Below are 22834 nucleotides of genomic sequence, written 5' to 3' on the forward strand. Positions count from 1 at the left end.
GGCCTATTTGATGAGTTGCAAGTGAGAATCTGTTGGCACAAATATGTAAAAAAAAAAAAATCCATTCTTGTTCCTGTTTAATGTCTGCTTCTCCCTACCAAGGATTTGTATGTTTAATCAAAGATTGTCTGTATTGGTGCTTGTGCTTCCTTTTCGTTTCTTGTTTGGTCTTTACCTGGGACTTCTTTTCATGTTCTTGAAGCCTCTGATATTTTTCGGGTGTTGTTTGCCCTGATGTCTGTTCTCTGGAACCCTTTTTATGTACTTGTTTTTTCACATCTTATTTTAAGCTTTGACTAAAATGCTAGTTGCAAAAATACAAGCATGAAATAATTAAATTTCCAAAATAAATTGAAGAGATTTCCGTTGGTCACATACTGGCGGTACATTCTCTGTATTATTACTATTGTGTAATGATCAATCCTTCCCAAGTTTCCATTTAGCAAACGACACACGCTGACCTGTGTTCACATTAGCGCTCACTTCCAAAGGACACCGAGGGGCACTTCAACATTGATCAGCGTGTTTTAATCTCAGTGAGATTAAGAGTCCTCCAGTTAATTACAGAACAAAAGGCAGGAGGCAGACACTTTAGATCCTGGACATGATTAAAAGAAATACAAGTGGATAAGCGCACTTCACCGAATCAAAAAGCCTTTGGTTTTTAAAAACAATTCTACATTCTAAAGCAAAAAAAAGGACAGATATAGCTCATCAATACTCAGTTATACATGGGGCATGTATAATGACAGTTAAACAGGACATTTGAGGGGTACTATAATCACATGCAAATATACAAGATATACAACTTGATTTCCAAAAGTATTTGTTATTTTCATGACTAAATAAGTAATAAGCTATATAACAAAATCTGCCTACCAGCACCTGCAACACTGGGAACACAACGCCAATGTAAGCGTTGCGTAGCGTAAATACGAGCACCTGGCCTTTTTTTACGCACTAGTCACGAAGCCATCCTTCTGGATGACAGGATGAGAGGGGAAAACTGTGGAAATTGTAGCCTATATGTGGCTGTAGGTGGCTCCCACTAATTAACCATTACATTTAATATTCTTACTAAGAAAACTAAAATTCAACCAGTTCCCAAGCAACAATGGACACTCCAGGAAGTTACTGGTTCCCGGCAAGAAATAGACCGGCACAGTTTCTCCGTGAATTGACAAATTCATGTTTTTACACTAAGAAAAAATGCTATACTGCAGTCTAATTAGTGATCTTTAGAGGTGCTGGTAGGTGGATTTTGTTACCGCTGGACAGTGCAGGGTAGCTGTTTCCTCATATTTCCAGTGTTGATATGAAGCTAACTGGTTGCTGGCTCCAGCTATATATTTACCGTACGAGGGTGAGGGTGGTATTGATCTTCTTATCTAACTCTTGGCAAGAAAGCAATTAAGCGTATTCTCAAAATGTCAAACTGTTCCTTTAGTAGTGTCCCACTTAACACTCTGCTCTTTCAGGACGGTGTTGGTCTGATCTGAACACATTTGATTGACAACGTTGGCAACACTAGCAAACAACCCCACAACCATATGAGTGGTGCACAAAAACATGCTTTTCCAATGGTCCGTTCTCACATAAAATCATTAGACAAATACAGCAATCATTTGAAACAAATTTCAAACATTGGTAGAACATTGTGTCTTCATGTAAGGCTTCATCATTCATAGTAAGAAGCTAATTAAGAAAATAGGTTTTTTGGGGCCTTTAAGCTTTTTGTAATTTTGCTCCAGATCCTCCGAAACCCTTTTAAAACACCTCCGGGGTTGCCCCTGTACCCGACATCAAGGACCCATCGATCCGTCTTCCAGTGTTGAAATTGACTTTTCTCCCAGTGACAGATCGCAACAGCCTCCTTTGTATGCATACACTTTAATCAAATAAGCTGCTCTTACTTTATTAACTTGGACAAACCTACTTCAGATAAGCCTGTCGTGTTAAGCCACCTCAGAAGGGGAATCAGCTCCCGGAGGTGATGAGAGTTAACTCAGGGAGCCTGAGATGCAAGCTTTAGGTCGCTATGTTATTGTCTGAGGCTTGGCCCGCGGCTCCAGAGAGAATCACTTCCTCTAATGGAAAACTATTGTCTGCCACTGAGGACATACAACTGTGTGGAATACGGATCAGCCTATCTGGACTTATGCACAAGGCAGAATGAAGCGCTCTATCCGATGGAAAGCTATTTTGGAATTGTAATATCCACTGAAGTCAATTCTGATTAAGCAATACATCTGGAATAGACTGTACTTGTGTGTGTGGCTGGAAGGTGTTTTCCAGCTTCGTGGTAATGCACACAGACAACCACAAAAACAGCATAAAAGAAGAAAAAAAACGCTACCTTTTAAAGTGTATTGCTCCATATTTTTATCTCTGGCAATAGGACTAAACATCTAAAGCTGTCATAACAATGGAACAATAAGGCACTTGTTGAATTATTTATTCATTGGAGTAAATGGGATATAGGTTAATGAGCACAATATGACATTCAAAGTGTCACTGCTAGAAATGTGTCATTTCCTTAGCATATTGCATTATTTATTTACTCATCCTTCCTAGGAAGTATTGTCAAACACAAGTAGTAGACACATCCCCTCAATAGTCTTAATGAGGAAAGACACAGGGCAGGTTCAGAACCAGTTCAGAGCACTCCTGTGTGTATGTTGTATGTATACAGAAGATCTGAAGGAAATATTCTCCGACAGATCGTCCCAGAGGATGAGGAACTCCATTTGCCTCACGGATTTCCTGTACCTCCCTTTCTCCGGAGAACGACGATGTGTGATAAATGCACATATATACACCCCCCAGCCCCCTTCTCTGTATCTCACTCCATTTCGTCCCCTGCAGGATTCACCTCAGTCCACACCGGGATTTGAAAGTTCAAGGGAAGATCCTTTGCGAAGTCAGACGGCCTTTTCAGGATTTGGTTTGACACTGTGTTGGCTTGAATGTCTGGACGGAAGCTCGTGTGCGGTTTGTCAAGTCTATAAAGAGAGGAAAGAAGAGAAAGTGGAACAATATGAGCTTAAAAAAATAAAAAACCAAAACAGAAGGACAGTTTTCAGGGCCGCCCTTTTGTCACATCCTGGTATCCGCACTAACGCAATCAGTCAGGCAATAGGTTTCTCCATTAAGGGTGTCATTTTCAAAGTGCAGCAACAGGGACACTGTTGTGGTTCAGATGACACATAGTGCTCTTTTTCACTAAGTGCATAGGTACAAAGAGAGGCAGAGAGTCCCTCCAGTGGGACAGGAATCCCCTTGGGGGGATTGTGGAAGGGTATAACAGGAGAGGTGAGGGTCGAGCCTCCAAAACCAGGGGCAATTCTGAAGGATTTCACAAGCTCCGGGAAAATATTTTCAACACTAAACATCCATCGAGAAAACATCAAGCTGCCCCAAAGTCATATTAATATTTGATATGTCATGATAACGCTGTGTCCTCTGCAGAAAATGTATTTTGTACTTCGTAAGGGTTTTCAGATCGACACACTTTCATCCCTTCATCTGGAGGATTTCTGTTGTTGGGCTGTTACTAGCCCCAACCCGAGGTGAACGGAGGAGGATTGCTACCCTACCCCTACCTTACTTAAAGCTTTGCAGGGTTGAGCCTGCTCACAACCTGGAGGGGGGACCATACGAAAAACTAATTTAAGAGGAGACGCGGGGACCATTGTTTTAATCCCTCACCCCTAAAGCCTAGTCGGCATCCTTTCAATATCTTGTTTTAAGATTTGTATAGACAATGTTCTGGTGCTTGGATAACATCAAAACTTTTGTTCACATATCTTTAAATAACTTATGGAAGAGTTACATTGAGCTAGTCTCCAATTTTCTGGAGACACCATGGAACCTTTTCAAGAATTCTTAAATGATCCAGCCCCGAAGCTCCGATATCATAGGGCTGCTGGATTATGAAAAAAAAAAAATCACGATTATTTTGGTCAAAATCACGATTATTTACCACGATTACTCATTAACCTTTGGATATAACGAATCGTGTCCTGGGTATAATCTTTTAGTGTTCTGTATCTCCCAGAAAGAGTCTTTGGATCAGAATAAAATCTGTTTTACTACTGTGAGTCGGTTCAGCTTTTACAGATGTCACACATCACTTTACACAGCTAATGGCCAATTCTAGATACATAACACAATATTGCATTTCACATCACGTTTTCACTCACTATGACCACTACTAGCCTACTGTCATTACTAAACATTGTGCTAAAATATGAACAATAATGTTGCCCTCAGTGGGCTAATTTACTAGCTACTAAAATCCAGCACATAGACTGTACCTTAGAAAAACGTTACGTGACTCATGTCAACTCATTTTACATAAAGTTTAACAAAAACTAAATGCTGACGGAACATTAGCATGTTTCTCATGTTGGTTTTGAGCGGTAAGCCAATGCACCCAGCTGGAAAAGGTTTTAAACAGTAAGTGAATACAGAGTGTCGGGGGATCTACAACGCCTACTACAGTGGGGGGTGGGGGGGAGAGGAACCGCAGGGTTAGCTAATGTTAACTGTTCCCTCCTAGCGGATGTGCGCGTCCGGATTTGTGTATGCGCGTGTCATTCAGAACACAAAATAAGAGTGTTCTTGTAAAACAGAACATGGCAAAATAATCATTTTTTTTCTCAATTATACTATTTTGGTGATTGTTGGCAGCCAAAATCAAAATTCAATTAATGGCACAGCCCTAATTTGAACCCATGGTTTCAGTATATTATCATGTTTATTGGCACGAAAATCGACAGACACCAGAGCCACAACATGCCTCTATCAATAATTGAAAGAACTGTGAAATGAAGCTATGGAACATTTTTCTGCAGACTTCTTGGAAGGTTTTCAAGGATGCCCAAAGGCTGGCAGATCCTATCTCATTTCAATATGTTTGACCCCAATGTGACCCCTTTTTATCTATATTTTGAAGAAACACTATTATGCTTTTGGGGAATTTTTCAAAGCATGAACACTTGTTCTAGTAGACCCCAGGAGTACAAATATGACGCTGAAAAGGAGTATAATACGGCCTGTCTACATGCAAAACATCATCATAAACATCTGACAACGATGCAGAAAACAACATACCGTTAGCACCAATGAGACAATTGGACGGATGGCCAGGACTAGCCGGGACATCGACCTAGAAAGGAATATAAAAATAAATACTATGACCATGCAAGTTCACAACATAAACACATTTTACAACAAAAATTATGAAAACAAATGCAAAGACACATCATATTTTATGGTTCAATTATTGTTACAGAGGATATGTTTTATCAAAGTCTTAGGATAAAGTTATTTCACAGTTATGTACAGTTCGTTGACATATTACTGCTATTTATCATACTTTATTTACAGTATTTTTGTTACAGACTTCTAATTATTCCCAGCTTTGTGGCTAGATTACGAACTTAACAGAGACAGGAAAACAAATTACATTGAAGTTTAGAGAGGGTTTATGTTCAACTAACGTTAGGGGAGAGGTTAAACTGGGTCAGGTTGTTTACCTTGTGGGACGGAGGTCTTTTTAAACAGCTACTGCCATCCTCTCTCTGCGGAGGAGAGTCTCTTTAATGGACGGGGCAAAGGCAGGCTCTTTAAATGACTGGGAGAAGGTCACATGACCGAAGGAGAACAGAAAGAGCAAAACAAGAAGAGAGAGCAAGCCCCCCCCCCCCCCCCCCCCCCCGCCCCTTTCCCACGGAACAGGAGGCGCTTTAAAATGATTTTGTTCCATATTCCAGACAATGACTCATATGTTTGAATGGAGGAAATCTTTGACTACATCCATACTGAAAATCAAACAATTAGACTTTATAGATTTGATGATTTTTCAAAATAAGAGTTCCACATCTCTGGCAATTTCATAGTAATCCCCCCCCCCATACTGAAGTGAACATGGCCTAGAGGTCAAGGAGGCTTTCATGCAGCGCGAGCAGCCGTTTCTGTAGGGTAAACACTCCGAGAGTTAATGTGTGTTTACTGATGATGCTTGACGCGATCAGCATTCGCTTCCCATCAAATTATATGAACAAACACAGTGGATAGGGTGGCGATGTTGTTATCGCTAAATCCTCTAAATCTCGGTCGGACAAAATGCATCACATGGTGTTCAAATACAAATAAGAAACCATTCTTATCAGATTACCAAGGCAACCGACAAGGTCAAAGCTTTTTGCTGTTTGTAAGTAACATTTCTTTTGTGTTGAAATGCCATCACGCTACCACTTTGGATTTTTTGTGAGAACATGTTGTTTTTATCTTGTTTTCAACTTAGTAATGACGATATACATTGTGTTTTTATACGCTACAGGATCGATTTTCAAAAAAAGATATCTAGAGTTTTCTTTTGGGTTTGTTAGTTTAAATTATAAGGCTTATTTATGAGTCCATAATTATTCTCTCGAACACAAGTGGTTTCTTTCAAAATGTTTATTCAGCATCAACAAAGAAGAAAATATTAAAGGGCTTACATAAGCTCAAATCATTATAGTTGAACACATCTCTAGATGGAAATGATTACCAATGACCAGCATGTGATTATGTATCTTAAGAGTGATTATTAAGCCTACAAAGTCATAAAAGTATTAGTTATTTAATCAAAAAAAAACGACATCAAAATTACTTATTTAGAGCATCTAAATATTTCACAATAATGAAAAAAGCTCCTGGATTGTATTGCAGCTCTGGTTGTTCGCTGTACATGACGTATCTATTTATAGACGTATTAAAGTGGATGTTTTAGGGGGCATAATCATGAACACAACTACATAGGCTTTTTAGAATAAAACAGCTGACAATATCCACAGATGCACACCATGCTTTTATAAGCCCTTTAACACTAAATAACTATTATTTTACAAAAAGGAGAAAACAGCAAAACAGTATGTATACAGTATGACTTTTCTCTTTTTCAGTTTGTAAATGTTCCATTTACAAGGGACACAATTTCACCAATTACCCCTCGGAAAAAATATCTACAGTACTGCACTTTCCTAGAACTAGACTACTACATTTTAAAGTGATCAACCACGCAGTTCAAGGTTTGAAGAATAGAGGGTGATAAGTTAAGTTACACTGGCAGCTGTGTAGAAACATTGTATCGACAGCTTGCAGTGATTCACTAATCATTACCAAGTAAAATAGCTTGGTACAATGTCACTCTTCACTAGCACACAGCTGAGAGAGATACTACATGTACTATGGAGCCTCTTAATCGCAACGTCCAGTTGATTTCTCCTGGAGGAAAGGATAGATTACCTAAATTGCTTTACACATTTTAACCAGTGGGAGTATGATTTTATAAACAGGGGTGTGGGGGGGGATGCCATATTTGTAACCCCGTTTTTACTTCATTCAGTGTCTCAGTTTCGCCGTTTTCATTTTTTAATTATTTTGCGGTTTAGTTTTCAATTCTAAAAAGGTGGGAGCGTCCATAAAAAAATCCATTACTTGGGTTGAAACAGCCATGAGGACTCAGGTGCAGGTTGTATAAACAGTTCAATATCGGGTGTATGGCTGATCTCTGTACACTCCCTTGGTTGTTCGTGCCGGCGGTGCCTTGCCGCGATTGTTTGCCCACTCTTCCACACCTGATTAAGAAGAAAAGCACAGAAACAGATGGGGGGGGGGGGGTGATTACAGAGGCGTTACAACAACTTGTATACGTATTTTAAGCTGTACACAAATATTGATGAAAATAATGCAGCTCAAAGTTGGGAGCACTTTGACTGTCTGGTATCGATGGCGCTGATCTCATAACAAAAGCGCTGCTTCAAGGCCGGCAAACAAACTGCGACTCACACCAAGAGGCTTGACTTTCACCTGGGAGGATGCATCTCAGATAATTGAATGAGAGGATCAAATAGCTACTTGAAAAGGAACCCGTTTAGTAGCTCCCAGCAAAAAAGGTCACAATTACCATTAGCCCAAATCAGCCCCTGTTCACCCCCGGTACTGTCAATGTGAAAGTGCCACTATCGATGGCACCCTTTGTCTGATCTTCAGCCAGCGCTGAGACTTCCCTAGAGCGGAGGCTCACAAAGGCTTGTTTTTTTCTTTTTCTCCCTGTGTACAGGCTCTCTGTTGGCAGCACATAGCCAATACCCCTTAATTAAACCTGTCACCCTTTCACTGACAGTCACTTTCAAGAAACAGGCCAAGGTAACCTTGTGTTTCGAGAACAAGGATGCACATCAATGCTGTTTATCTGTTCCCTTTGAACTGTCACTGTGTGACCCACGTGCCAGCGGTAAACATTTCATGTGCAGGTAAGCAACGCACTAATGAGTCAAAGGTGCTTTAGTTCTTCCACTTATGTGGACCAGAAACAATTGGGAAAGTTCTTTTTATTAGCTTTGGCTTCTGAAAACCCATTGAAACCTCTAAAGGTTGAGATGAACACACTTCAAGAGGATTAATGATGCAGACAATATACTCATTACAATTATGTTGCATTCAACCCGTAACAGCATATATATATATATATATATATATATATATATATATATAAATAAACTGTTTACATAAAATATAAGATGTATCTAAGTAATCTAGGATTACACTGGATTCTTCTGTCTGCACGCACATGTCAGAATAGATTTGTTTTAGATAATATTGATTTGTTTTTTAGATAATAAAATAGGACACATCCAAACTAGAGTCTAAATAACTGCTAGAAAGAGTTCATGCTGTATGTTCTAGTTCATAAAAAGGCTACAAATGATTTATATATAAATTTAGAGATGGATTAACTTTGAGCTGCAGCACGGTCCGCTGTACCTTACTGTCTGTTAGCTCTGCTATCATTTAAGTGCACTCTGCAGCAAACATGTCCTTGTCCCACTTTCTGCTGTATCTTGTCGAAGGCTGAAACAGTATTGAACGCAGTTGAACTTGTAACTTTGTTTCCAGGCTCGATAACCAGCCTCTGAACCAGAGAGCAGTCACTGACAGTGCTCTTAATAGCAAGATGACATTACTGTCCTTTAGATGTGCTTTGGCCTTGCTTAGTCTGTCAAATGACTTTGTAAACCCTGTTATCAAATGTGCTATTTAAATAAAGTTATATATTTGGATTGATTACAGTGTGTCATAGTCAACTCGCAATTAATCGCAAATTAATTGCATAGTTTTTGATCAGTTCCAGTACTTTTAAAGTACCAGGTGTACTGTAAATGTACACCTGGAACTAACTTGTTTTTTCAAGTTATAAATGCTCAATTGGTATGTGAGACCCAAAGTACTCTGCTAACTCAGTTCTCAGAAATTAGCCCCTAGAATAAAGTTTTTTTTTTATTATTACTATTACTGTGTGATTATGGCAACCTGTCACGGGGAGAGGCCCAACATGCTGCCAGGGACCAAACCCAATGGAGAGTGCTCATTGAAGCCTTATGTCCCATAGGGGATGAAGAGCAGTAAGTAAGTGACTATGACACAGACGTTATCATACTGTCGGTTAGAGATTTTGTAATTAAGCTGAGCAGGATGAACTTCCTGTGTAAGAAAACACCAAGACAGTTGAAGGCTATTATCCTGTTAATGCTTTTCACACACTGAGATGTTTAACATTCTACATTAACTCTGGATCTATTTTGTTCACACACAAACTGTGAAACGTGAGTTGAACTCTTTATTTATGAATGAACTTTTCGCAGACAGTAAGATATGAGCACCCTAGCCAGCTGCCTGCCGTCGACTGAAGTGCTGGTTCTTTTGACTGTGTGGTTTTTAGAAGTTTTAGTGAAGTCAAAGTAAAGAAAAGTAGATGTGTAAAATGACTTTGCAGCTCCAGCATTAGCTTGTTAAAGTCTCCCTGCTTTTGACAGTTTCTTTTTTCCTCTGAAGTAAGAAAAGGATCAGCGCTTAAGGGCAGCATTTGGCATTAGGATTTTTTTTTTGCAGTCAAAAACTAGATTCAAAGTCAGTGCACAAGGTTTCTGTTAGTAACTTTAAAAAGGATTAAAAACATTAAAAAAAATATATATATATATATATCTGTGATGGAAATTTTATACTAACAATATTTTACATATAGGGTAATTTCCTGTAGTCTAGTTAACACTAACGCTCGGCCATTAGTGGATTGTTTTCCCCTAATGAGCACCATGAACAGAAGTAAAATACACTAGAAATTGTGAATAAATAAGTTTAAAAGTGCAAATTTTGAACGTGCATGGGACATCACACATCGACCAGAGACTATGAGGACTGAGATGAAGCCAGCAGTGCAGAGTCAGGAACTACAAATTAATGTTCTGAAAATTGACAAAAGATATTTAGGAGGAAGAGAGGTCTGGGACTCACCATATGAGTCATATGATTCCCCACTGTGTCCATATTCATAGTAGTCATCTGAGCTGTAAACAGAAAGAGCAGGACGGTGAATACATATGAAATAAGAGAGGAACAATCAATGCAACTTATTTATAGTAGTATGGTAGAAGATCAAAGTCATATTTATGATGATGCAATCACATCTAATTTCTACAGTGGCAATAAAGAAAAACACACAGGAACTGTTTTTGTTTTCAGATATACTCTGCTGGATATAAAAGTAGAAAAACAAACCAGAGGCAGCTTTCAATCACTCAAAAGTTCTGCCATATTTGTGGTTTTACAAGGCAATTTCCCTCCACCGTATCTTTGCACAAACTTCCAGTTCCATTTCACTGCATATGGAGATCTATGAGAGGTGGCAACTTTAATGAAAAATAAAAAGATGGGGAGGCGAGTTGCATAGCAGTTCACCTCTCGCTGATTTATTTCTTTATTTCTTTATTTGCAGTCGCCGTCGAGATGCTGACAGAACAATCCAGCGTCAGTATCATTCAGTAACAGCACTATCATTCAAGAGGGGCAATTCATCATAAGGCTGCCACTGAGCCGACACCAGCCATCACAGCTGGGTCCTCTCCGCCTGCCTGTCAGTCAGTCTGTCAGCAGCACCTCTCTGCTCTCCTGATCAGAGAGCTGAAGGCACCGTCCAAATCCCAGACACACCGCATCAACACCGGCCGACTGCTGAGGGCACCGAGGTGACAGTAATGGCACACCTCGGTGGAAGTAACGAAGTACATTTGACTCCACTTACTGTAACGGAGTAGCTTTCTGCGGTGTGATCTTAAAAAGCCAACCTGAGGTCTGAGAGCTTGAGACACTCCTCTCCTCTATCAAATTACACCAGTTTGCAGCACTCCAGGAAATCAATCTCTACTAATTCTGTCTGCAATTAAGTCTGCGTTCACTGAGCACACTCATAAAAAGCAGCTGCAAAGCAATGAACATATTTCAGTAGTTATTAATCTTTGTTAATCTTTACAATTTGTATTTTCCAATAAATTCCCCGACAAACAGAAGATGTTCCTCTCAGTGTTTTCTCTATTATACAGAGTGGTACTGTTCTTTAAAAGTGCTGCTGTATGGTGACACTATGACATAAAGTGCCATCATGGAGCTTTGAAGATACAAAAGGTTATTCAACTAGAACATTGTGTGATTATAACACATATATTATCTCTAGATTAAACATTTTGAACTGCTTTTGGTAGGCTTTACCAGTTGTGAAAAGCCACCTATAATCCTGCTGAAGGAGCAGTTAACACCACGCTAAAAGAGCTAAAAGAGAACGATTAAGCTAAACTGGTCAGTTGCTGTATGTTAGCACAGTTAGCTAAGACAGCAAATTAGCTAGACAACAACAACAACAAAAACATGTGCAATGTAATGCAGTACATTTTATCTTACTCATTAATGTTTTGATGCAAAAAATAATGCATCACTTTTTCTTTTTTTTTAAGTATGAAATATTCTAATGTTCCATAAATGTGCTATTAATGCACATTTGGCTTTACCACTACTCTTTGGTTTTACCCAAATCACAAATTAACTAAGTATTTTTATTCCTCATACCTTTTGTTGTATGTAGCCGTAAGAGAGTTTTAGTTTATTTGCACAGGTTTCGCCACCACTTCACGCTAAAAAAATGCAAATAAATGCAAATGTGACTGTAATTTGTCTTTCCAGAAAGAAGTGTTCCTGTTACTCTAGATAATCCCATGTCAACAGTTTTCATAGTGACCATTTCTTCAGCAGACAGTAGTTCCAATGAATACCATTCAACTCTGTGTGTTCTGTGGATCATCCAGAATAATAAGGACAATATACTTTGCTTTTACATTTTTTGAAATGTAATAATTCTTTATTTTGATCCATTGCTAAATATCAGTAAAGGAAATAGAAAAAAAAGTATGCATTCTTGTATCGTGGGTGAAGTGATCCTTACTTTGGAAGCCTTCCAACAACTGATAATGCTTGGTGAGGATAAACAAGACAACATAACCAATTGAGGACAGTGGGAGGAATTGTTTTTAGGAGCACCACGGCGGCTAAATGAGACATGAGACAGCTCCCTACAGAGGCTTGTGCCTTTAGTCAGGCTTTGCATACATTTTGCATAGTTCATAATTTAACTACAAACAATGCCAAGCGAGCAGAAGCGAACAAGCCCCCCCCCTCCCGTGTCAATGTAGTTTCCCTCCAAGAAGCGCGGCCATGGCTGCTGTTGCTCTGAGCGTGAGGTTTCCAGTCAGCTCTCGCGGCAGAGGTGCCACCATGTATCTGCCACGGGTGTCAAGTCACTGCAATATCCTTGACACCATTCATTGGCCGACAGAGACAGCAAGAGGGTGAAGAGGGGGAGACAGAGAGAGACACGTGGCAACTGAATGCGTGTTTTGGCTCGTTATGTTGTGTACCCAGAGACAAGCCCTGACAGGGTGCTAAATAATTAGATTTCACACTTTGCCAAAATTCAGGGGTGTAGAGAGGTCGCCTTGAAAATAAAACATCAGTTTTCATGAATGTCAGGTAATCAGTTTGCCTCAAATCACAGGTGCTTGCAGATATATTAGGAATATGCTTGTGGAATATTGGGGGATGCTTGGCTTTTTCCTGTACATATTTCCTCTGTCATATTCATCTTTTAAAAAAACATGCAAATAAAACAGACAAGGATGCTGCAGAGCAATGCAAATACTATTTCAGAGGTGTGCTTACATGCTGTAGGCTGTCAGCCTTTTCCCCTGCATTTATTATCACTGTTTATCTCACAAGAAACTGTAAAAAGAAGGAGCCATTTTCACTTAATTCTTGAGGTTTCTCTGTTGCTAAAGGCAGGGAGGACCAATATTAACAGTCTGCGGTGCAGAGAGCTAACAGTGCAGACCTGTCTTTGTGCTCTTAGGCGCCTCTAATTTCTGAGGTGACATTTTGTCAATATTTCTACACTACTTCTCTCCGTAGTTACTTTCTCTTCTCAATTACAGTCTTGAGATGCACCCTGAAGGTCAAAGATTCCAGTAAAAATCTGCTCTGTGTAATCAAAAGTTCAACACCCTCCGTTGCCCTCCACACATTTAACATCAATTAGCACTCTGTAATGTAAACATCTGAAGTATAAGCATCTAACTGGTGCTAAAGAAGTCCCATACAAATTTGCTACTTTTGAAACACAATGCACAAATATATGCAGAGTGACTTGTATCTATAAATGTTTGTAGCTCGTATTTCATAATTTGCAAATCAACTTAATCTTTTTCAATGGAAATATATTCGTAAACCTCCTATTAGTATGGATCCTTGAGACAGTTTTTCCACACCACGTGTGAAAAAAGGTCTGTCTCAAGTGACAAGCCAGCACTCTCAGGTTGATGGCGGTGATGCAGCGTGTTTATAGAACCCATGCAAGGCCCACCCTTCACTAGCATTCACACACTACTTTTGGCCAGGCGTCCATGCTTACGCAAGGTAAAATTACCCAATTTGTTCAGGTCCTGTCTCCTGACCAATCGGTTACCCTAACCTTAACCACTCAAGGTCAATGCCTAACCCCAACCAATCGAGCTGCTTTGTAGTTACTTGGGATCCATAATAACGTGGTAATGCAACGTTTTTGGTTGCCAACTGTAGTTAAACTACATGTAAACAGAATACATTGGAGAAGAGTTTTGCTGCAGGAAATAATCATGCATGAATCAGCTTGTCGTTCCTCTTGGTAGGCGGATATTATTAGGATTTTTTTGGTCAAATAAATTACATTTGCAACATATTTGCAATTTGCTTTATGTTATTATGAGGTCACAGATTGCTACTTTTTGGAGTGTGCTAACAGTCTTGTACAGCTGGGCTAATGTTAGCTACCGTTAAGTCAGCTACTGAAGCAATCTTAACTAAAAGGGGCATATTAAGGAAAATGAGGATTGCCTGGTCTTTGTTTGGAATAGGCAGTATCAAATGTTATTTAGCGCTGCTTAAAAAAGTGTTTGTTAGGCCCAGTTGTATAGTTAGTGAATATATTTGGTTTCATGAAACTATACAATCTAAGGAATCCATTAATACCAACCATGTTATGCTTGTTAAGGGGGCTAAAAACAATAACGTTCCAAAGTTAGGCAAATTTTAAAGAAGTGCCTCACCTCAAGATTTCAGAATAAAAATGGATTATACAGGTAATTAATTTCTTCCTCCATATGTTATAGAACTGATTTATGTTTTATAACGTAGCTGTTGCTCTAACTAAATATTTAAGTTGTAAATGTTATATGTTAAATTTAACATTTCCCCGACTTACTGTAATCGCCACAAACCTTGTTTAATTAAAACCAAATGTTTCTGCAGTTGTACATGGTACAAAATAATAGTATAGTCAATCAGGCCATGGTTTTTATGCGAATTGCAGTTTCAGGTTGGACTGCAGATCTGGTGTGGACGGGTCAGGTTGGGTTGTGGAATTAATTGGATATGTGCAAGAGGCAGGGTAGGTGCAGTAATGCATGTTGCGATGCCAGGGCGGAAGCGTTCTCTAAAATCAGACCTGTGCAGTACTCTGGTGTAAAGTGACTTTAGCTGTACAACATCATTTTTTAAGTTAATTTTCCCCCCATATGGATTAATGCTGACTTTTTAAACTCACAAATTCTTAACAACAAGAGGACACAATTTTTAAAGAATATGTGCAGAATCACAATAAGATTAGGCAATAAGGCACATCTTCCGTTTTTTGAATGTTCAGGTTCCTTCAAGTAAAACAAGAAAAGTTGTATGGAAGTCATTTAAGGTGTAAAAACATAAAAGAAACTTTAACCTGGACACCCTCTCCACTGCAGCATACATTCTACATGTATCATCATTGATTCCAAATCACAGCTTCGCCTTGTCAGAAGTGCACAGCTGGCAGCATGAACAAAAGCATGAGCTGAGGTGCCTGGAGTGGTTAGATCTCACTCCAGATATTGCCCTGTCATAGGTGTGAAAGTGCTTTGACTTTCTAAATAGGTCAACGTTTGATTTGACATTCATTAGCAGAAGGCGTCTGCTCGTTTGTGTCTCCCCAAACTTCACCGACCAAGAAAAAAAACATCTGTCTATATCACAAGTGTGGACCATGAGAGGCAGACGCAACAGATAAGTGGGTCTCTTTATTCAGGGATCTGATTCCAAACCTACTTTTCCACAGGTAAAGACCCTGCCTCTCTAAATCCTTTGTCTTAAGCACTGATGTTGCCGTTCCTGGGCAACACGAAACAGATGGCGGTGTTAAATCTGAATGATGTAGTACACGTCCCTAGTGGACTTGTTTGGTCTGTTTTCTTACATTGCCATTACTCTTCCAGTCCTCTGTGATGAATTTGAAGAAATCTGGTAGGACATTATGAGGGGCTGCAGAGGTAATAAAATGCCAGTGTGATGTGGAGAGAGGCTGCGTTTCTTTGGTTAGCCTATTTCTTGCATAATACTAAGTTTAATTTATCAGGACTTAAATCCTCAAGCAAAAATCCTTAATCATGATTTTCATTCATTCTTGGCACAAGGGTAAAAAAGTGAAATGCTGAGAAAAACGCCCCACACCAAATCCTCTGATTACACCGGCTCTGTGGTGATTTCCACTCACAACAATACAATAAAAGTGGATGAAGAAAAACCTTTTTTTCGCCACCATTTAGTATGAAATGATGCTCACATATCTTTCAATTCAAAACCCTCTTTATGGATACACTGGTGATTGCTCAATGTGGTGGCTGATTGCAAAGCTATCTCCAATGCTGACCCCCTGCTGAAAAGTCACAAAGACGGACAAAATGGCCTACGGCAAAGACTTTTACAAATTAGTCTTTTTTTCTGGTTTTGAACAGACCATTGATGTTACCTTTTTTTTTGGAAAGTACATAAAAATCCTCCTTCAAGGACAATACTGCCTCCTTATGTAAAGTTGGTTTCCATTATTCTTTTAAATCCATATTTTGGAAACATGTTTTGGTTGTTGCACTGTGACTACGGATTATGTGAAATACTGCGTTTGAGAAAACATTACATTTACAATTGACAACATGCCACTTTTTGTCTTGAGACCGAGAGGTGTAAATTCCGCCCTCCTTCCTGTTAGATGGTCTAATTCCCGTCACAGCACCTGTCACTCATCTTGACAAGCTGTCTACCTTGAAAACAGCATCTTGGTACCCAGCATCTGTGAAGCACCGCAGGCATTTCAGAGGCAGACAGCTAACACAGCCAATCTAAACCAAGATACAAAAAACACAATGCTGATATTCCCATTGTACTAAATGGGTGTTGTCGGCCTTAGGGCCCCAGCACATCAAGCACACCTCAAAGAAGTAGCATTGACAAAGGAAGGCTCAAACACACTGCATCACATGCAGTTGAACACAACACAAAAACTTTAGCTGACGGCTTTCGGACCATTGGCATGCATACATGTTGCCTGTATGAAAGGACACAGCAAGTAACTACTCTATATCGCTAAAATAAAAGACCTCGCAAACTTCACCCCACTCTCAGCCTGTGCTCCTCTTGTTTAAGAAAAAAGAAAGGTCAAAATGAAGTAGAAACCAAAATAAATGATTTGTTAAAACCTTGGAAAACTATGGGCCGTAGGCACCAACAAACTTCAGTTATGGCCCGAATGATGTGTCAGGGCTCTTTAGTTTAGGTTAACCCAAGGGCGTAACTTAAAAAAACCATTGCGCTGGGTCCCATTTATAGCCACGCTAACAGCATGGCTGTTGGAATGGCATGGCAACCTGGTTGGTTGGTCCACCGACATTTGGTGCAGACATTCATGTTTCTCCGAAGACAAATCCTATCAACTTTGGTAATTCCTAACTTTTATTCTAGTGCCACCATCAGGTGGAAATTTGTAGTTTATGAAATGTCACAACAACTGCTGTAAATTATTGTTTGATGGTTTAAAAAAAAAATTCAAATATGCCTGACAAAATACATTAACATAAATCCAACATATTATTAGTACAAATATTGTTATTTTTGAACACATTGATTGAACAAAATTTAAAAGCTTAGTATCATATGCACCATGAAACAGGTATGTGTAAAGGCTTTAGGCTGCCTTACACGGGCTGAGTCTGCAGCTTGTGATGAGTGTGTGTTTGTGTGTGTGTGTGTGTGTGTGTGTGTGTGTGTGTGTGTGTGTGTGTGTGTGTGTGTGTGTGTGTGGCCTTGACCAACTGCCACTTTGCTCGTTTGAAAGCCATCATGTCTCTCTCTTTGCCATGGGAGGGCCAAATTCTCTGGGCGGGCAAAGTAGAGAAAGGGGAGGTAACCTTGCCCCTTATGACCTCATAAGGGGTAACCTTTGCCATGTCTAGCCTGGGGGACCATAGGCAGTCTGGGGCAACTCATATTAATGTTAAAAAAAGCTCATAAAGTGAAATTTACATGCCATGGGACCTTTAAGATAAACATATCTGCATGTTACTTTCATGGTGAGCATTCCACTTCTGACACCAAATGTCAACATTGAAGACTGGAGAAGAGGCTTTTAAAGTGCACAATGTGTGTATTTAGTAACAAAACACCAAAACATACTCAATCAAAATACAAAAAAAATTTAAGGAAAAAGGCAAAATACCCTCACACAAACACAACCACAACCTCTTAGCAAGTCGCCCATTCTTTTGCCTAACGCCCTTTTAACCAAGCCTCACCTGATTGGCACTTACCACCTGTACTGTTGGGCAGAGGGTGCGCAAAACTGAAGAAAAACAAGACATTTGAATGTGGAAAATACCATACCATGTAGATAAAGGTGATTGCTGACATTCTTGGTTATTACATAACCACAAGCCCCGACATAATATAAAAATGTCAATTGCTGCAAAAACAGTTTTACCTATTGCGCTACACTTCAGGATTGCCCAACCCCTCCCTACAGAAAGGACCTAATGAGGCAAACCTGCATGCACTCTCCTCAATTAAGCTAGTGAACAGCTGATCTACCCCCCACATCACAGGCAGAACCATAGCAAAACACTATGAACCCAAAACCTACTGAACAGCAGAGATGGGAAAAGTACTCACTTTCCGTACTAAGTGAAGTACAGATACTTGTGTTAAAAATACTCTGGTAAAAGTCAAATACTGATTAAACTCTTTACTCAGTAAAGTAACAAAGTACAGGCTTGGAAATTTACTTAAAGTATAAAAGTAAAAGTAGCCTTAGAATGACAACAATATTTTTTGCAAAGCTACCTGGAGCACCACAAATGTTACTAGAGAGACGCTGAGGACTTCAGTGGACATGAGGGTACGTCTTTATACGGCAATGGCTACATTTTAAATGTCTGCCAATAGGCCTAAAACATAACATATATGTTATTATTATGACAGACACTGGACTCCTGGTTAATAAGTCTGACTCATTAGCAGATATGAATTCAGTTGTTATCTGTAAGAATTCACAGATCCAGTTTCTATTTTTAATCTCCCCCCTAACATGTAAAATCTACATGTATGTGCGTGTGCTCAAATATGGCTTCTGGAAAGAAAATAAAGGATTAAATATGATACAACTGACATGAATGAGAAGTTCCCCAGCCCATTGCCAGGAGTCTTTCTTGATGCCTACTGTTTACATCTCTTTCAGATAAGGTCGAGGATGATGGGAATGTATTGCTGCTTGTCTGCCCTTTTTTCTTCATTTTCAATCATGTTGCCATCCATACTACTATGTGCTAACGTTAGCGCCATCCATACTACTATGTGCTAACGTTAGCGCCATCCATACTACTATGTGCTAACGTTAGCGCCATCCATACTACCATGTGCTAACGTTAGCGCCATCAAGCCTCAATGATTTACTGTGAATGAATGCTGAATCTGTTGAGTTATCTTAGTCGTGCGTCAAATGCAACGTACAGTAGATATATTCCCATCCATTTAGATTGAATATGGTATTGATGACATAAACAATAATAACAAAAACTCCAGTGAAATGATGTGAAAGTTGAGGACTAGATTAGGACTGGAAAGCTGATTCTGGTGTCCAACTTGGCCCCAGGTGTATCTGTTAAAACAGACGGAGACAACTTCTCTCTAGCTAAGGTTCCATCCACTTGTCAATTGAATTACAGAATCTGAAGTTTGGTAAAAAAAAAAAAACTCATGCGAATAGAGCTGGTGAAAGTGTTGATGCTTCATGAAGACCAACGTGTAACCCAGCTAACATGTGAAGACCACACCAAAACCACGAGCTAACAGGTGAAGAGACACACCAACCCCCTAGCTAACTTACTTTAAATGTGAAGAACTATAGTCCAGAACAGGCTAAGTGAACTGACAACATGAGTTATCACAACTTCAAGTTCTCAAAGACTCACACACACAATCTCAGCTGGTTATCCTCCGACAGCTTGCCTCTTTTCTTTTCTCTCACTTTTTTCTCCGTGTGGCGCGCGCACCCGCTCGCGGTGTGTGGCGCGTGTCCCGCTATTCTCCGATAAGACGACCACTTGTACAAACTAAAGTAACGAGCCATTTTGTAAAATGTAAGGAGTAGAAAGTACCGATATGTTTAAATGTAAGGAGTAGAAGTAAAAAGTCGCCACAAAATAATAGTAAAGTAAGAAAAATATCAAAAAATCTACTTGAGTACAGTAACGAAGTATTTGTACTCCGTTACTTCCCATCTCTGCTGAACAGGCCTATGTCAAATAATCAAGTAACAAATAAACTAAAACAATAACCTACAATATTACACTGAAATTAAGGATTAAGACACAAAACAGTATTAATGTTATCAGGGCCTAGTGAAAAGGAAGAGAGGAAGCCTTTTCACAGTGAGCATGTAAGCTTGCTATCATTTGACTTTAAATCAAAGCACCACTGTGCCTAAGCCTCAGCTGGTAGCAATCTGTAGACTCTTAGTCTTGTCAAAATAATATACAGTAATTATAATGCAAGTTTATCTAGTCTAGTACACCTGTTGTCACCAGCATTATAACTGTCACCAACCACCGTTTCTACGTGTTATTCCGACTATTTAGCTGCTGGGATCCGTTGATGACCACAACACAGCTCACCATTTGGAACACAATATAAATATGATATACTATACTATATACTATAGATAGAACATACACTTCCTATTCCTATTTCTGCATTTACAGCCCCCTACTTTTGTTTGGGCTCAATGATTTACTGATATGGCCAAGGCATTTTATAGCAGTAAGCTGGATGTGCGTTTGTTTTTTGTGGCATTCCTTCATATCACAAAACTGCCGGCTGCCACAAGCATACAGGGACTGTTGTTTAGCATTAGCTAGTGTTAGCCACCTTAAATCCTCCCTTTGTTGTATCTTGTTTGTCTGAATGTGCAAGCAGGAAGGTTGTACATCAAAAACATGTCAAGGCAGTTTGATTTCTTGCTCTTCAGTGTTTCATACAGAGGACCCTGGCAATGAAAGATTCATACATCAAGCCGTAGATATATTAAGGCCTTCCTAGTATTTGGTAGAGTAAAAAATGACTAACTTGCACCCTAAGTTGTTTATTGAATAACACTAAGACTGGAGGATGGTGTGTGTGTTGGTGATGAGACTTGTTTTCAGTAGTTTTGGTGCCCTTTTCAAGCAATCGATTCTACACTGCTACACCATGAAACTTAGAAATGCAGCCACTCTCCTCCTCTGTTCTCCTCCGTGCCCGTCTCTTGTATTAAGATTTACAGTCGTTCCTCAGGGGTGCATCTGCCCTTTAAAACACTGTCACACAGCTATCCTTGTGCCCTCAGGCCTCCGAGATCCTGCCTACGATCTAGCGTACCAAAGCAAGATTCGAGGAAAGGTGTGAGGTGTCAGCAGCCGGCTGTCTCTGAGGTGTCAAGTATGAAATAATGCTTTGATCGCACCCAAGCTACGAAAGACAACCTCGCTGTGACCTCTCCAAGTGTCCAGCCAGGGCCTTGCCACAGCTGTCATCCCTCTCATTTCCCTACAGAGACTTCACCTTCTCTTTGCTGATAAAATTAAAGACTCTCTTCACACAAGCCAACGCCTCTAGCCTCCTTGACCTTAGCACTTGATTGGTACCGAAGCGCTACAGCTTCGGATAACTCTCCTGAGAGGAAGCTCTCTGCTGCCTCTCCAAAAAAAAAGATGATGATGGCTCAGTGCTCTGTTTTGTATAAATATGGTAAGAAGACGCTGTGATCAAGGAGCTGGCAGACCGACTGCCATGGCTGTCATGCTGAGGTAGCCTTCCACAAGCTTCCCCTGGGCGTCAGCTCTCTTCTGAAAGATGTAAATGTCGCAAAATTTCTTCAGGGCATCTAAAAACAGCGTTTTAGCTTAAGTCTCATGTCTTAAGGTTGTATGCGCCTTATTTGCCGTTCAAATTTGATTATGTCTAAATGACTCAATTCTGGTTGTTCTGTGTGACAGAATGTGAACAGTATAGTGACACTGGTTGTCTTGTCTAATTTGTCAGTGGTTACTGTGTTTTGTCTTTGTGGAGAGTTATAATGTAACAATGTATACTTTACAATACCAGAAGGGGAAATTAAAATGTTTTCACTCTGTTGTTATTACACACAGGCCTGAATTACACACACATGCTCAGTACCTATACATGCACTAATGGAGAGATGTCAGAGTGAGGGGGCTGTCCATGGAAAGGCTCCCCGAGCAGTCGGTGCCTTGGCAGTACCTAGGAGGCACCTGTCCAAGTACCAAACCCAACTCCCTACTAACTGAGCAACAGCCACCCCTAGGTGCATGTGCGGTATAACATTTTGTACCAGTTAACCGAACAGAAAACAGTAAGATTATATCGCTGTCACTGCCCAACTGTGATAGTAACATACATGTATTGTATATGTAAGTTAAGTAACATAGGTACATGTACATTAAGTACATGTACTTAAATACAACAATACAGTACAATGCTGAAGTCAGTATCGTCCATCTAGGTGTCTTATGTAATTATAGTAGCATTTTCAAATTATCTATTCCATTTTGTTTTTTGTTTTTACAGAAATTAGGCGATCCATTTTTTTGGGCTGCAATTCAGACAGAAATACTGTACTTTAGTGTATTTTCTACTTCGCAGTATTTAACTGACAGCTTTAGTTACATAATGGAGTTCAAAGGGCAAAAAATATAATCAAAATACAATGCAGTGATAAAGTTTGAATTAGCCAGCTGGAAACTGAACGACACAGTTTACAACATGAAAAGACTTCTTACAGGTCAGGCTGTAATCACAACAGATGCACCTGCGCCCATCTGCACCCATGGGCGTGCTGGTTTTACAGGGAGGTGTGTTCAGGTGAATTCTTGGCATATTGCTATCTGGACGCACCATTAACCAACCAAAAGCCTGGTCTCAAGTCAGTAACACAGCATTTCATTGTTATTTTAAAAGCGCATTAATAAAACACATCTAGGCTCGTCCACAGCGTGCACAATATGCCTGTTACACACACACA

The 22834-nt window shown here is 39.7% G+C and overlaps 1 protein-coding gene across 3 annotated transcripts in view; it reads right to left on the minus strand.

Moving 5' to 3' along the window:
• Positions 1–219: 219 nt before the first annotated feature.
• khdrbs3 (KH domain containing, RNA binding, signal transduction associated 3) overlaps positions 220–22834 on the minus strand; it is a 136430-nt gene continuing 113815 nt past the window's right edge. For 2 of the 3 annotated variants that reach the window (XM_032535297.1, XM_032535298.1), the window contains exons 8-9: positions 10342–10394; positions 6451–7625 (exon numbers count right to left, since the gene is read on the minus strand). In XM_032535297.1, the coding sequence (XP_032391188.1) occupies positions 7534–7625; positions 10342–10394 (145 nt within the window). In that variant the 3' untranslated portion in view covers positions 6451–7533. Of the gene's footprint in view, positions 3003–5115; positions 5171–6450; positions 7626–10341; positions 10395–22834 lie in introns of those variants that run through there. The other variant, XR_004334934.1, reaches the window with a different exon arrangement.

Source organism: Etheostoma spectabile, chromosome 14 (genome assembly GCF_008692095.1).
Source record: "Etheostoma spectabile isolate EspeVRDwgs_2016 chromosome 14, UIUC_Espe_1.0, whole genome shotgun sequence".
Taxonomy (NCBI): Eukaryota; Metazoa; Chordata; class Actinopteri; order Perciformes; family Percidae; genus Etheostoma; species Etheostoma spectabile.